Below are 13,404 nucleotides of genomic sequence, written 5' to 3' on the forward strand. Positions count from 1 at the left end.
CTTGCCACCTCTCCGGCCCAGGCCTGATGACAGGACTGTCCTTGGTTCTGAAATCAGGTCCAAGCGTGCATTGCAGGACATGCCCCTGCAGGGCCACTGGACTCAGCCCTGGAGAGATGGGGTGTGTCCATGCTCATAGCGGCTTCATGCCCTAAGCATTCATGAGAACTATTTGCTCCCATTCGATAGGGAAGGAAAGTCAATGCATAGAGAGGTCAAGTAACTCTCCTAAAGCCACAAAGCTGGGAAGAACAGGTTTGGGTTCTACCTGAGGTTTCCCACAGCCCTAGTCTGAGGACTGGGGCCTGGTACTGTCCTAGCCTAGCTAAGTGATCTGGGTGTCTTGCCTCCTTGGGGTTCTGGCTCAGCCCAGCAGGAAGCAGAGGCAGCAGGCTGCAGGTAAACTTTATAACACCTTGGATGAGAACTGCCAGCACCCAAGGTCTCCTCATGCCCAGAAAGCACCTTGCATCCCTGGCGCTGAGGCCTGTCTAGGCTACCAATGCTGGGGAGTTTTGGAAGGATACTCTTGACACTACCATTCCAGAAACCCTGTGTGGTTCAGCCCTGACTCTGGCAGGCAATGGCCCTCCTGCTCCCAGCCCCATGGGCACACTGGGCATGGAAGAGCTGTGACTCCCAGATGGTTGGGGACCTGGCTTGGGCGGATGGCCTGCCACACAGCTCCTCAGGATGCTGAACCATGGGCACAGGTAGGCCTCCTTTCTAAGGGGATGGCAAGGGGACCCTCTCCAGGGACAAGGCATGGAGGACTACAACATGGGGAAAGACCTCAGAGGTGGGTCAGATTGGTGCTGAATTCCATCACCCATAACAATATGCTGTGTGGCTCTAGGCAAGTCTCTGACTCTCCAAGCCTCAGTTTCCCCACCTGGAATTCAGAGATGAGAGCAGCTCTGCCAAGGCTGACCCCTAAAGCTAATGCCTAAGAAGAATGTTTAGGAATGTTATCCAAGACCAGAGACCCCCTCCCCCTACACCCACACATATTGGTGGCACTCACATTGTACATGTGGGCAAACTCAATCTCCAAGGGTGTGAGCAGGGAGCGAGGTGGGGGCTTCACAGTCACAGAGATGACTTTGGAGTTGAGGACTGTTGTGTTCCTGGAAACACCAAAGTAGCAAGGGCTGCTGGGGGCACAGCGTGGTCCTGAGCCAGCCCTGTAGCCCAGCCCTGGCCCTACTGGGGCTTTGTCCCCATGCCTCCGGTCACCATTTTGGTCACCACCATACCCAACCATCCCACCTCCTCCTGGCCTCCTTCCAGTGGAGGATTGGCCCATCCCCTGCCCACATTGCCTACCTCTGCAGGGCCAGGAAGCTGCCCAGGTTTCGGTAGAGCACAGTGCCAACTACGAACACAGATGAGTCATCTGCCTCTGGAAGAGAGCACATGTTACCCCAACCCTGCCAGCACCCACTAGCCCACTCAATGGCCTCCATGGCTCCATCTGTAGGTCATGTCCATAGTCCTAGCAAGGGGAGACCCATTCCATAACAGACGTAATGCTGCAGCTGGGAGCTGGGGCAGAAGACTTGGCCCACCTGGGGAGTGGGAGAGCCAGTTGGTCTCCTTGAGAGACCCCACCAGGACAGTGGGCAGACAGGACACATTTCCCTGGGAACTGGTGTCCTTGTGGCTGTATGACCCAATCAGCTCCTCCTACTCTGCTCAGCCCTCTAGCTCAGGGTGGTCCCCAGGCTCTCCCCAAGGGAAGGAAGGAAGGGAGGGACTGCGTCCTGGATGCAGCAATAGCAAAAAGTAACAGAGATGCATCCTGTCACCAGAAGCGATGTGCTGATGGTGAGACATCCCTGGATGGCAGTCCTCAGGCCCTGACTCTTGGGAGACCCCTCCCACTCCCAAGCCTCACCTGCCAGCCCTGTAGAAAACACACTCTTGGACACGGTGACCCTGTCCTCTGGCACCTTGGCCCAGTCTCCTGTGGCACGCCAGCCCTTCATGGGGAAGCTGATGTCAGTGGCCCCACTGGCCGGGAGCTTGTGGATGCTGAGCACTGGGGCAAGGGAGAGGTAACACAGACAGAAGGTCACCCATCTGGAGTGTCAGATGGGACCTGGGCAGCAGCTCTTGGTGCAGGACAATGGCACAATGTGCCTGAAGCTGAGGGTGTTTGAGGTCCACGTGGCCAAGCTGCTATCAGTGACCCCCACCTGTGCAGCCTGTGGTGCCCAACTGCTACACTCACTAGTTATTCCACAGGCCCCCACCTTGGATGGGCAAGACCCCAGAGCCTAGGACCGGCTGATGGGGACCTCTGTGGGGCAGCAGAAACAGCCAGAGTCATTACAGTTGGTCTTGTTCCTGATGAGTCAGACAGTAGGTGTCCTGCCCAGCCTGATGAGGACCCAGGCTCAGACTCAGTTCCCATGGTCAGGAAGAAGTCAAAGGTAGGTTCTCTGGGCCCCGGGGGATCTACAGGAGCTGGGCACCTGCCTTGGCCGCCTCCCTCCCCCTGGAGTCACAGGCCAGTTCTAAAACCCACTCTCCAGTCTCCTCTCACTCAAAGAAGGGTATGAATAGATGTGTGCTGGATTGCTTCAATTGTCAGCTTGACACGCCTAGGAAGAGGGAACCTCAAGTGGGAAATTTGTTTTGTTGGTTTTCGTCAGTGTTTTACCACAGCAATAGAAAGCAAACTAGGACAGGGCAGGCGTCGGGTGCTGAGTTTCCTGCTTTCTGGGAAGGAGGGTGCCAAGGAATGGGGTCTGTATTCAGGATGTGAAATCTGGGTAAGGAAACCAAGCAGATTTGGAGGGAGAATTCAAAGTAGTGCAGTGATCTGGGATGCCACCCTCCTGCTACCCAGCCTGGCCAGCCTCTGCCAGGGTCCCACCTGGCCCTGCCCGGGGAGCCCAAGGGTTCTTCTCCAGTGTCCTAAGATATATGCCCCATCAGAGGCCCCAGGTGGGACTGGCTCTCCTCAGAACGTCAGCACCCAGCAGGCCCTTGGCACTTAGCGCTTCCCAGGAAATGAGCATACCCCTCCTTCAGCCCATGTTCTGAGTCCCAACTGCATGTGAGGAAGGCATGGGCAGCAGAGCCCTCTGGGCATGCACATGGCTGTTAGAGAGTGGTGACCACAGAGAGAAGTAATATCCCCAGAGTGGCCGGGAAGCCCTCCCTGAGAAGGTAACTAGGGATGAAACCTGGAGGATGAGTCTTGGCTCAGGCACATCCTAGGGAAATCGGGAGGGAGGGGAGGGTCTACTAAGGGGAAGAGAGCAGGGAGCAGGGTCAGAGTGGTCAGAGTGTAGCAATGACCCTCTGAAAGATGACCCTGTGGGGAAGCTCAGAGGCAGAGGGAGTAGACTTCTGAGTCTTGTTGGGGAAGGATCATGGGCCCTGACTTGGGCCTTCAGAGATCTGGGGGGACAGGACACAGCTGGTCTAGGGCTGGGGTGGGGTCAGGCTTGGATGGACACAGGGGATTTTGGACCCAATTGAGTTTCAGACCTTGAAAAAGTGAAGGCACAAACATGGGTGTTGGAGAAAGGCATGGCACTAAAGGCTCGTGGAGCCCGGGGCCTCGGCTGGAGGGTCAGGTAGGCGAGATGCCCAGCGAGGAAGGGCACAGCAAGCCTTCCGTGGAAGGGCCAGTCTTCCCAGTGGGGGTCAGGGAGGGAATGAGGGCAGACAGGTGGCAGTGTGGGGCGGACTGGGGGACTCTGAGAACAGAACACAGGCTTAGTGGTGGGCACGACCATGAACCTGGCAGAACACAAAAGCCTCATGCTGTGTGGGTGGGCATCAACAAGTGGGTGGGGGGCAGGGCAGAGGAAAGAGTGAAGCTAGATGGTGGAACACTAGAGCCACATCTTGGAGGGGATGCAGAGGTGGAACCTGGACAGGGACTCATCACAGTACACATCACTGGTGTAGATTTGTGAGGAAGGCTTCTATTTACGCCCAGGTCCACTGACTAGTCTACAACCCCCATTCTCGTGATCCAGGAACGCACGCCCTGGCCAATGCCAGCGCCCTACCCCATCTAAGCACTGTGGGGCAGAGAAGGGGCTGCTGCAGAGGTGGCTCTGGTGTGAGAGACTAAAGTAAGACTCAACCCCAAGGGTGTCTGGACTCCTCCAGGTATCCCTCGCGTGAGGTCTCCAGGTCCCTGCTTAGGTCTGAGGTCTATCCAGGAGCCTGGAATCAACCCTTGGGATGTGACTGAAGCCCAGGGCTGATTTATGATGTCTGCTCAGAGAATATGGAAGGATGTGGTCCTTGGTTACTTACAGATGAGTTAACTAGGGCAGAGGCCCTGCTCAGGGCCATAGGACCATGCCAAGGTGATCAGGGCCACAGGACCAAGCCAAGGAGGGACTTACCCAGATTGTCTGTAACCTGGTACGCATCCCTCAAGTCCTTCATGCGGAAACCGATGACGTCCACAAAGTCCTCTACTAACCGGAAAAGCTCCTTGGCATTGGGACCCATCTGAGGAATCAGCCAAAGATGGAGGAGTCACTTATGCCCTCCCTTGGCCTCCTGCCTCCTCCCCTCCTCTGCTCCCTCTTTTTTCTGGGTCCCATGGGTTTCCTAGCACAGGAAGGAGGCAAATTGCTGACCTCTGAATGTTCATTCACCTTTTATGTACAAGATCAGAGGCTCAGAGCAGCTGCGGTAATCCAGCCCCATAGGGGTTCCTAGCCTAGAGGAGGGGGGAGCATTCCAAATACCCACCATGGGGGTTACTGCCCTAGGGTCAGGGTGACGAACAGGGTCAGCCTGTTTATCAGCTGGAAAAGTGCTGACCTCTGTGCAGATGAGGACCTACCAAGCTCCCATCCTCTGGACACACCCCGAGATTTCAACACAGTTTCCTGCTCTCCTCACTCAGCCTCAGGAAAAAACTACTGTCCTTCCACAGCTGGAGAAAGGTTCACAAGGTTCAGTGGCTTTTTTAAGGTCATGTGATCATCAGGAAGTTGTGCTGGGATCCAGATCCAACTGTCTAGCCAGGCCCCACCATGGATGCTATGGGATATATGGAAGCCTAGACCTGCCTGTTTCAACCTGACCCTATGACAGACCAGGGGAGCCCTGGGCGCCATGCGTACCAGCTGTGCCTCCTCCCACTTGTCCCGGTTTTCCTCTGCCAGCAGGTTGCTGATGATCTGGACAAAGTTCTAGAAAAAGGAAGGGCCAGTGAAAAGGAACAAGGCATCAGTGTGGGGATGGGATCGAGGCTCAGCGTATGGCTAGGATAAGGACTCAGCTTATGACCAGAGCCAGGGTTTAGTGTGAGCAGGGTCAGGGCTCAGAGTGTGAATAGGTTCCGAAGTATAACCAGGCTCAGGGTGACCAGGCTTAAGGCATTACTGTGGTGGGGTCACAGCCCTGCCCACACCCATGGTTGGGGCTTGATCTCTAACTGGGGTCTGGGATGGCTCCTCTGCCACTTTTCCAGGCCTCCTCCCCTGGGGGTGTTGCCTTTGGGAGCCACCTGCACGTCCCCGGGGGTGGGGCTGTAGTAGGCCCTTCGGAAGATCTCTGTCATGTTCCTCAGGACATCAATGGTGGAGAGTAGGTCGCCGCTGTAGCTGGTGCCATCCTGCGAGATCTCCAACAGTGTCTGGATGACCTCCGAGACCCCCTCCCCTGGCAGCCCGCGCTGAGCCTTGGCCAGGTGCTCGCGGGTCTGGGGAGATGGAGAGGGCTGGACGCTGTCACCACTGCAGGTCACAGCCAGGTGGGGGCCAGGGACCTCCGATGCCTGGAGGCCCCTACAGCCCCCAACCTCAAGTCCAAAGAATGGGGACAGTTTCCTGGAGTCCCCGGGGCCGGCCTCACCATCATTTGGATGTTCCGGTAGTCTATGGAAACGCAGCGGATGTAGGTGGGGGGCTCCCAGTAGGCAATGCCCTCCTCGTCCAACTCACAGCGTCGCAGGATGAGGCCTGAGGAAAACTCCCATTCCTCATGTGGTTGTTCACCAAGGAGCTCTGGGGTCCTACCCATAGCTCCCAGGCAAGAGTGCTCTGTTTAGGCACCTAGGAACTCAGAAGCAGGCCAGGCTGGCCTTGCCCCTGTGTGCCACATACTGTGGGGCTGCTCCTCAGCATCTACTTTAGGTTCTAGGGACCCGGAAGGCTCTGGGCATTCAAGAGCCTCGCTGCATGGAGGAGGCATCCTTAGCCGAGCAGGATCTGGGTGCAGTCATGAGCTACTTGTGATCTAGAGTCCTAGGTACAGGTGTCCACCCCTTACCCTTTGCCATGCCTTGGATGTCCACAGGGCTGTAGGGTCTTACTGGCCTGGGGACCCTGGCACAGCCTTTTGGGGGGGGACTCACTGTCTGATAGAAAGGCTCCCAGGAAGTCCTCTGAGCAGGGACAGCTGAGTGTATACTTGGTGACAGTCACACATGACAACTGTCACAGCCCTGTCACCACAGGGTGGCCTGATGCTGAAGCCATGAACTGGCTTTCCATAGGGAAAAACATAAGGGAAATGGCCAGGCATCGTGGCACACACCTTTAGTACCAGCACTAGGGAGACAGAGGTAGAGCTCTGTGAGATCGAGGACAGCCTGGTCTGCATAATGAATTCCGGGTCAGCTGGAGATACAGGGAGACCCCGTCTCAAAAACAAAAATGAGGGAAACGAGATGTGGACAAAAGGCCAGGGAAGGACATGGATGGATGGCTATGTGTTTCGTTTCTTGGAGTTTGCAATATGCCAGTAAGAACATAACCAAAGGGCACACAGACAGCAAGGGTGGCTGGCAGTATAGAGCAGCTATCACCTCCCCTGCCCCGTGGGCCAACTCATCCACTGCCCACAGCAGCCCCGTGCACAGGATCACCTGAAGGCCTCATGAGGACATTAAAGTCACTTCCTGAGTGTCATTCAGCAAACAAGGGCAGAGTCAGGGTTGGAACTAGGCACCCAACCTCCCTGCCTGCTGCCTGTCAGGTACACTCTTTCAAACCAAAGTGAAGAAGACCAATGCCCACCCTGCTTTCTATACCCTATGAGGGGCCCCAGTCACTCCCCAGGGCTGATGGGATTGTAACTGCTGCTGTTCAAAGATGACTTCCCATTATAGATTGCAAGCCCAGGGTTAAGTAAGTATGTTGGCTTTCCCTGTGCCTCTGTTTCCCACCTGTAAAGGGGAAATGGTGGCAGGTTCACAGGGTTGTGAAGGCTCAAGGAGAAGCTTCAAGCAGAGGGCTTGGCACAGACCCCTCCTGAGTGGCTGCCCTGATGTCCCTACACTCCCAACAGGAGCCACCAGGCATGAGCGCACACAGTGGTCTCCTGGGCTTTGGGTCTCAGACAAGGCCTATGGGGACGTGTACAAAGACAGGATAGGGCCTCCCACAACATCACTCTCACCTGTGGCGTTTCGGGGACACCGGACTGCAGCCACCTCTCCAGCCGGGGTCTCCTTCCAGACCACAGCCCCAAAGTTGTCCTCGTCACAGATCTCATGGGGTTCTGCAAGGGGCCGACAGTGAGGCAAGCAGGGTTTGGAACGAAGAGTCGTGGCACTCAGTCGCTCCCAGTCCCTCCCCAGCTGGCATGCTGTGTGTGTGAGGGGGGTCTCACCAGGACATCGTTGGGCACCACACTGTCGATATTCATCCTGGGGGCCCTGACAGGCTGCTCCCCCAAAGAAAGGCCCAGAGCAGACACGCTCCCGTCGCTGGCTGCCACCGCCACATGTGACGCTGCAGCTGCCCCATGATGCCCAGGCCTGCCACTTGCCATCCACTGCAGGGGTTGGTCAGATATAGGGCAGAGGTGGCAGGAACAGAGGAATAGGAGGTGGGGCCCAGAATCAGCAGGGAAGTCAGGCCAGGTGACATAGAGAAACAGGATCCAGAAAACACAGTCATGGGACAGAGACACAAGGACCCAGGGGCATGGGGGCAGGGACCGAGGAGACAGAAAATTGACGTCAGTGAAGGAGAGACCTAAAGTCACCTTGACTCAGAACAGAAGCGACATCTCATGTGCAGATAAGCTCTGCCACCTGACCTCGATCCCACCACCCCATCCTGTGGCCTGACTTAACATTTCTTTCACTACTCCATCCAGCATCCCAACCCCACCACCTCCACCCTGTACTTTGACCTTGATGGCACCCTAACCTGTATTCTGACCCTACCACCTCCCCGCTACCCCAACCCCCACAGCCACAACTCCAAAGTAGGGCCATCCTTTCCCAGTGCCCCAGGAGGGCGCTCTGACCTGGGCACTGCTGCAGGAAACAGTCTCGAGTCTCCACCCAGTGGCCCTGGCACTCAGCGCCCCCATAGGAAGGCCCGTTGCACTCTCGTGTGCGTTGCTGGCGGCCTTGGGAGCAGCTGGCGGAGCAGGTGCTCCAACTCGACCACTCGTTCCAATTTCCATCCACTGCCCGGCCCGGGGGAGGAAGGGGCAGAAAGCTGGCGTGAACACCCAGTACCCCAAGGCCTAGCCTGGGACACAGGCAAGAACACCCAATGGAGCACCATGCAACACCCCACTTGGGACTGGATAACAAATGCCCCAGGGTCACACCTCAACCCAGTACCTGGGCATGGTCTGATGTTTTAACCTCTGAGCACCCTGAGGTGGGCCAAGCTGGGTCCTGGACTGGCCAGTGACCTGCTAGGCTCCCTGTCCCCAGCCATCCACTCCCTCTCACCTACCAGGGCACAGGGCAATATTGCAGAACTTGGTTTGCTTCTCAGGACCCTCACAGGGGTTGCCTCCGAATTGAGGGGGCCTGCAGGTGCGCGTGCGGTCCCGGAAGCCACGGCCACAGGTGCTAGAGCAGAGACTCCAGGGTGACCACTCATCCCAGGCTCCATGCACTGTGTCAGGGAACAGGAAGGTACTGCTGCCCATGTGCCCCGAGGGCCGACCCACCGCTTCTAGCCCAGACACCCCAACCCCACTCACCTGGACACACAGCCGAGTTGTTGCAAAGCCGCTGCTCCCGCAGGGGTCCACTACACTGAGTGCTGTAGGAGGATGACACGCAGAAGCGGGTGCGGGTCTGCCAGCCCTCGCCGCAGGTGCTGGAGCACACACTCCACGGGGACCACTCCTCAGCTGCTGGGTCACCTGTGGGTCCAGCCCTGCAGCATCATGGGCCTGCCATGCCCCTTCCCATGGGGTAGTGCCAGACATGGAGGCCCCCTGGAGAGGCCAGCCCTTGCTGCTGGGCAGCAGGCCACAAGCTGGGGCTCTGAAGGTCTCCAGGACTGGCTGCTCCCCCACTAGCGGAGAGTCCTCAGGATCCCTACTGCCTGGATCTAGCTGTCTGGTACAGGTTTCTAATTTCATACCAGCTCTCCTAATGCCAGTCTGCCTGAAAGCAAGCGCCTGGCACCTACTAGGTGAGTCTAATTATGGCAAGTTATTACAGTTACTACTGATGACTAGCAACTTTTACTGACTTGGTCCCAGAAACTAGGCCTCCCCCTTCCCTGCCTTGGACTGTGTGTGGGCCGGCCCAGCCTGCCCTGCAGCTCACCAGTCTGGGGGGACGGCAACCCAAACTGCTGCAGCTCGTCCCCCAGCTCCTCACGCCTCCGGGCATCCGTGGACCGCAGGGACTGACTCCTGGAGCTGGTGCGCCCTGCAGCTGCAGGAGGGGCTCAGATCAGTGTCCCTGTGGGACTCTGTCTGTTCGGTGAGCACGTAGTCACCAGAGCTGCCTAACCCCAATGGACGTGTGGGAGCTCCCGCCCAGAGCACCAGCCCTGGCACCATCCCCTCCCTGACAATCCTGCCTCTCCTCCCCATGACCCTTCCAGGGCTGTAGCACAACTCCTCGGAGTATCTGCTGCCTCCCACTACCCAACATGCCATCAACTGCCCTGGCCCTCCCTCCCCTGCAAGATGCACAGGGGCCTCCCCAAGCTCCCAAGAAGAGCTGTCTCCCCAGGAAAAGCGCGTCAAGGAAAAAAGCAACCCGAAGAATGGCAGCCTCATTAGAACCTGATTTAACTTTATGGAAGCAGCTAAAAAATGCATGAGGTCATTAGAAAGCCTTATTAGAGAGATACATCCTGAAGGCCTGGTTACAGCTGCCTGGGTGGGGCAAGAAGGGGCTGCAGCCTCAAGAGTCCCAACCCACATCTGAGAGGCAAGGCCCACTTAGTCCCACCTAGCTATAGGTACCACATCACCTCCTGGGTCCGCCCTACACTCAGCCTTCAGGGCTTCATCCTCCAAGGCCTGACCCCCAACCCAATCTAGTCCAGAGACCCACCCTCTTCTCACCCACCAGTTCCAGGCCTGGACCCCTCCCCAACTTGGTCCCACCCATAGTCCCATCCCTTCCCTTCCTACTCACGGCCACAGGCCTTGCGGTTGCACAGGCGTCCTTCCTCTAGCACCCCCTCACAGCCACCGCCCTCCACGCCAGGGGCTGGCAGGCAGGTGCGAGTTCGGGTTTGCAGACCTCCCCCGCAGTCCCGTGTGCACTCGCCCCACAGAGACCACAGTTTCCAGCCACCTGAGGGAAACAAGAGTGACCATTAGGGCCCCGCCAGCTCTGGGGTGTGGTAGGGGCCATGATGAGGAGCTGTGGGCTTTGAAAGGGTAAGCAGAGGGCCACAATGCAGGGCAAGGCCTGTGCTCCCAGGTCCTGGGCTCCTCTAGACTCAGCCCTAAGCCAGGAGGTCCCAGGTGTCAGATGGGAACATCGCAGCTCCAGGCTGTCTTGCTGTGTTGGCCCAGAAACCTCCCTTAGACTGCAGAGTTGCTGCCTACCTGCTGAGGGAGGCTGGGATAAAGGTGCCCAGGAACCTCAGGGCCAATCTAGTCTGGCCACAGCCAGCAGTGGTTGGGGGGAAGCCCCACCTCCTGAGGATAGAACTGAGACAAAGGTCCTAAAGTAGGAGCAGTCCCACCCAGTGGCACCATGGACCATCTTCTCATCATCTGCTCCAGGAGAGCCAACTCCCAGACCCTAAACCAGCAAGAGTAACAAGGGCTTCGCAAGGTCCACAGTCAGAGCCTACCCATCTTCCCTCGCCTCTGCTCAGCTGGACCAGCAGGGGGCATCAGGAGGCTAGGGAACACCTGGCCCTCTCATGTGAGGCTCATCTTCCCAGGGTGGGCAGAGTGGCATCTTTCATGCCCCTATGCTATTACAGATCCCAGGAGCCCTGGCTTTGCTGAGGTGCGGTGCTGGGGAGTCAGGGTTTCAAGTTCTCAGAAACACCTAAAAACATGGAGGATGCTACGTATCAACTTCACCTGCAAATCACAGGAGGGCCTCAGGGGTGGGGGCAAGGGCACAGCAAGGACACAAAAGGTAAACACATTGACCCCCCCCCCGACCAGACAGAGCTGAGGGCAGAGGGCAGGCAGTCTGCAGCACAGCCTCACGTGTGCCATGGGTAGGACAGGACAGCAGCTGTCCATAGAACAGGCCCAGGTGGCAGCCAGTCACATGCCTCAACTCAAGACAGGCAGGAGCCGCACTCAACCAGGTCAGATTCCAGATCTTGAACCAGATCGGGTTCCAGATCTCCACCCCTAGCCCCAGGAAGGCCACCTGCCAGACCAAACACACTTCAGCTTCTAAGTCTCCGGAGTCTCACCTGCCGCAGCCATCCCATCCCGTGAGTCCCGACAAAGGAGCAGCCGGGGTCAGAATCCTTGAGGCAGACCCTGCGTGGGGTCAGGGTGCTGCATCATGTCTGCACCCCCTCACTTCCCCAGCCCAGCCCCCACAAGGAAGCCTAAGTGATGTGAAAACTGGCAGTGGGTGGCAGAGAGGGTGTCCAAGCCCGGCTAATCGGAGGATGCCACTCAGTTCCCATGGCAACTGCTGCAGCACACAGCCTTTCAGGATAGACCCAGGTTAGGCCTCAGCTGCCAAAACACCCACTATTTTGGGGCTGGTTACCTAGGTGACCCAGGTGGTGAGGATGTGGGAGGGGGAGGGGAGAAAAGAGGAGGGGCATATCAAAACCTGGGGACAGGGCACTGATTCTGAGGGTGGACACCCTCCCCTCCGACCTAGCCCTGACTCTGGTCACACTGAACTCTGATCCAAGTCCTGTCCCGATTCCTCCCAGGTCCTATACTAAGCCCTGACCCAGGTCCCACACTGATTCCTCACCCTGATCACAAGCCAGTTTCTGGACCTGGTCACGCTGATCCCTGATCTTTATCATAGACAGACCTCTGGTCCTAGGCCTAGGATCCCTGATCCCCATTACACACTGAGCCCTGATTTCAGTCACAGGCTGATCCCCAACCTTGGCCAGACTCCTTCCACTAATGAATACTCAGAAAATGGTAACTGCTGTTTTTATTATCATTTTCATTCTTAATGTGTGTGTCCTCACACACAGCTGACACAATAAATGTTTGCTGAGATTGAAAGTATCCATGCCAGAGAAAGAGTCACAAAGAGAGAAGTCCCAGGGCCAAAGTGAAGGGCACAGGGGGACACGGAGGTGCGTCAGGGCTGGGTGGGCACAAGGGGGCATCGGAGGAGCAGGCAGGCTAAGGGGCGGGCTGCCCTTCCAGGCCCGGAAAGAAGCCGCATTCTTCCCCTCAATGCTCCCTCTGTCTGGCAGGCTCATTTCCATCTCATTACAGGCATGAATAGAGCCAATTATCGGCCAGGCAGGCCGGCCACCCAGGAGAGAGGGTGTGCGGTGAGAGCGCTCCGGCGCCCTTTCTACCCCTGCTGCATCAGTCTGGGAATGGTGGGCTTCCCAGACCCTGTGCCCCAAGGGAGCTGGGATGGGGGAAGGAAGGAGTCCCTCCTCCAGCCAGTCTCCCCAGTTTCTGGGATCCCCTTTGGAGGAGGGGATCTGGGCACTTCCATCCTCTCCCAGCAGAGGGCCCCCGAGGCCAGCAGGTTGGGCAGCACCTGGGCTGCTGGTCAGCTTATTTAGTATTCCCACTTAGCATTCTAGGCATTGATGGTAGAGGGTCCTTGCCCAGGCTGCTACCAGGACCCCTGCCTCCCCTGTGACCCAGCGTGGGGGAAATCATGGAGTGCTGAGACTCTGATCTCAACAGCAGGATGGGGTGAGTGGTCAAGCGGACCTATGAGCGGGTACCATCCCACTGTCCCATCCTGTTTGCAGAGGGGAAACCAGGGCATGCAGAGAGCATGACAGCTACATCTGCAGGGAATTCTTGTTCCTCTGGGCCTGGAAGGTGCTCCCTGTCCTGATGAGGTGTCCTGTTTATAGCCCCAAAAGTTCCGCCTGGGGACCCCAGTCAAGTAGCTTTCCTGTCCTCCTTAATTATCAGATGGGGTGTTAGAGGCTGCCAATCCTCCTATCATGGTAGGAAGTGGGACCCAAGTTCAGGCCACAATGGCACAGCTCTGGCTCTGAGTTGAGGCAGGTGACACAGTAAGTGCCAGGGCACATGGGAACT

At 57.4% G+C, this 13,404-nt stretch overlaps 1 protein-coding gene across 5 annotated transcripts in view; it reads right to left on the reverse strand.

Moving 5' to 3' along the window:
• Positions 1-13,404, reverse strand: part of Adgrb1 (adhesion G protein-coupled receptor B1) — a 71,038-nt gene that overhangs the window by 39,854 nt on the left and 17,780 nt on the right. For 3 of the 5 annotated variants that reach the window (XM_008851046.2, XM_008851045.2, XM_008851042.2), the window contains exons 3-16: positions 10,346-10,507; positions 9,521-9,631; positions 8,944-9,108; positions 8,691-8,855; positions 8,248-8,421; positions 7,603-7,767; positions 7,390-7,491; positions 5,842-5,948; positions 5,495-5,689; positions 5,109-5,177; positions 4,377-4,485; positions 1,898-2,041; positions 1,327-1,402; positions 1,025-1,127 (exon numbers count right to left, since the gene is read on the reverse strand). In XM_008851046.2, coding sequence (XP_008849268.1) covers positions 1,025-1,127; positions 1,327-1,402; positions 1,898-2,041; positions 4,377-4,485; positions 5,109-5,177; positions 5,495-5,689; positions 5,842-5,948; positions 7,390-7,491; positions 7,603-7,767; positions 8,248-8,421; positions 8,691-8,855; positions 8,944-9,108; positions 9,521-9,631; positions 10,346-10,507 — 1,847 coding nt within the window. The remainder of the gene's footprint in view (positions 1-1,024; positions 1,128-1,326; positions 1,403-1,897; positions 2,042-4,376; positions 4,486-5,108; positions 5,178-5,494; positions 5,690-5,841; positions 5,949-7,389; positions 7,492-7,602; positions 7,768-8,247; positions 8,422-8,690; positions 8,856-8,943; positions 9,109-9,520; positions 9,632-10,345; positions 10,508-13,404) is intronic. The other 2 variants (XM_008851043.2, XM_008851044.2) reach the window with 2 other exon arrangements.

The sequence above is a fragment of the Nannospalax galili genome, unplaced genomic scaffold (assembly GCF_000622305.1).
Source record: "Nannospalax galili isolate Female #2095 unplaced genomic scaffold, S.galili_v1.0 scaffold525, whole genome shotgun sequence".
Taxonomy (NCBI): domain Eukaryota; kingdom Metazoa; phylum Chordata; class Mammalia; order Rodentia; family Spalacidae; genus Nannospalax; species Nannospalax galili.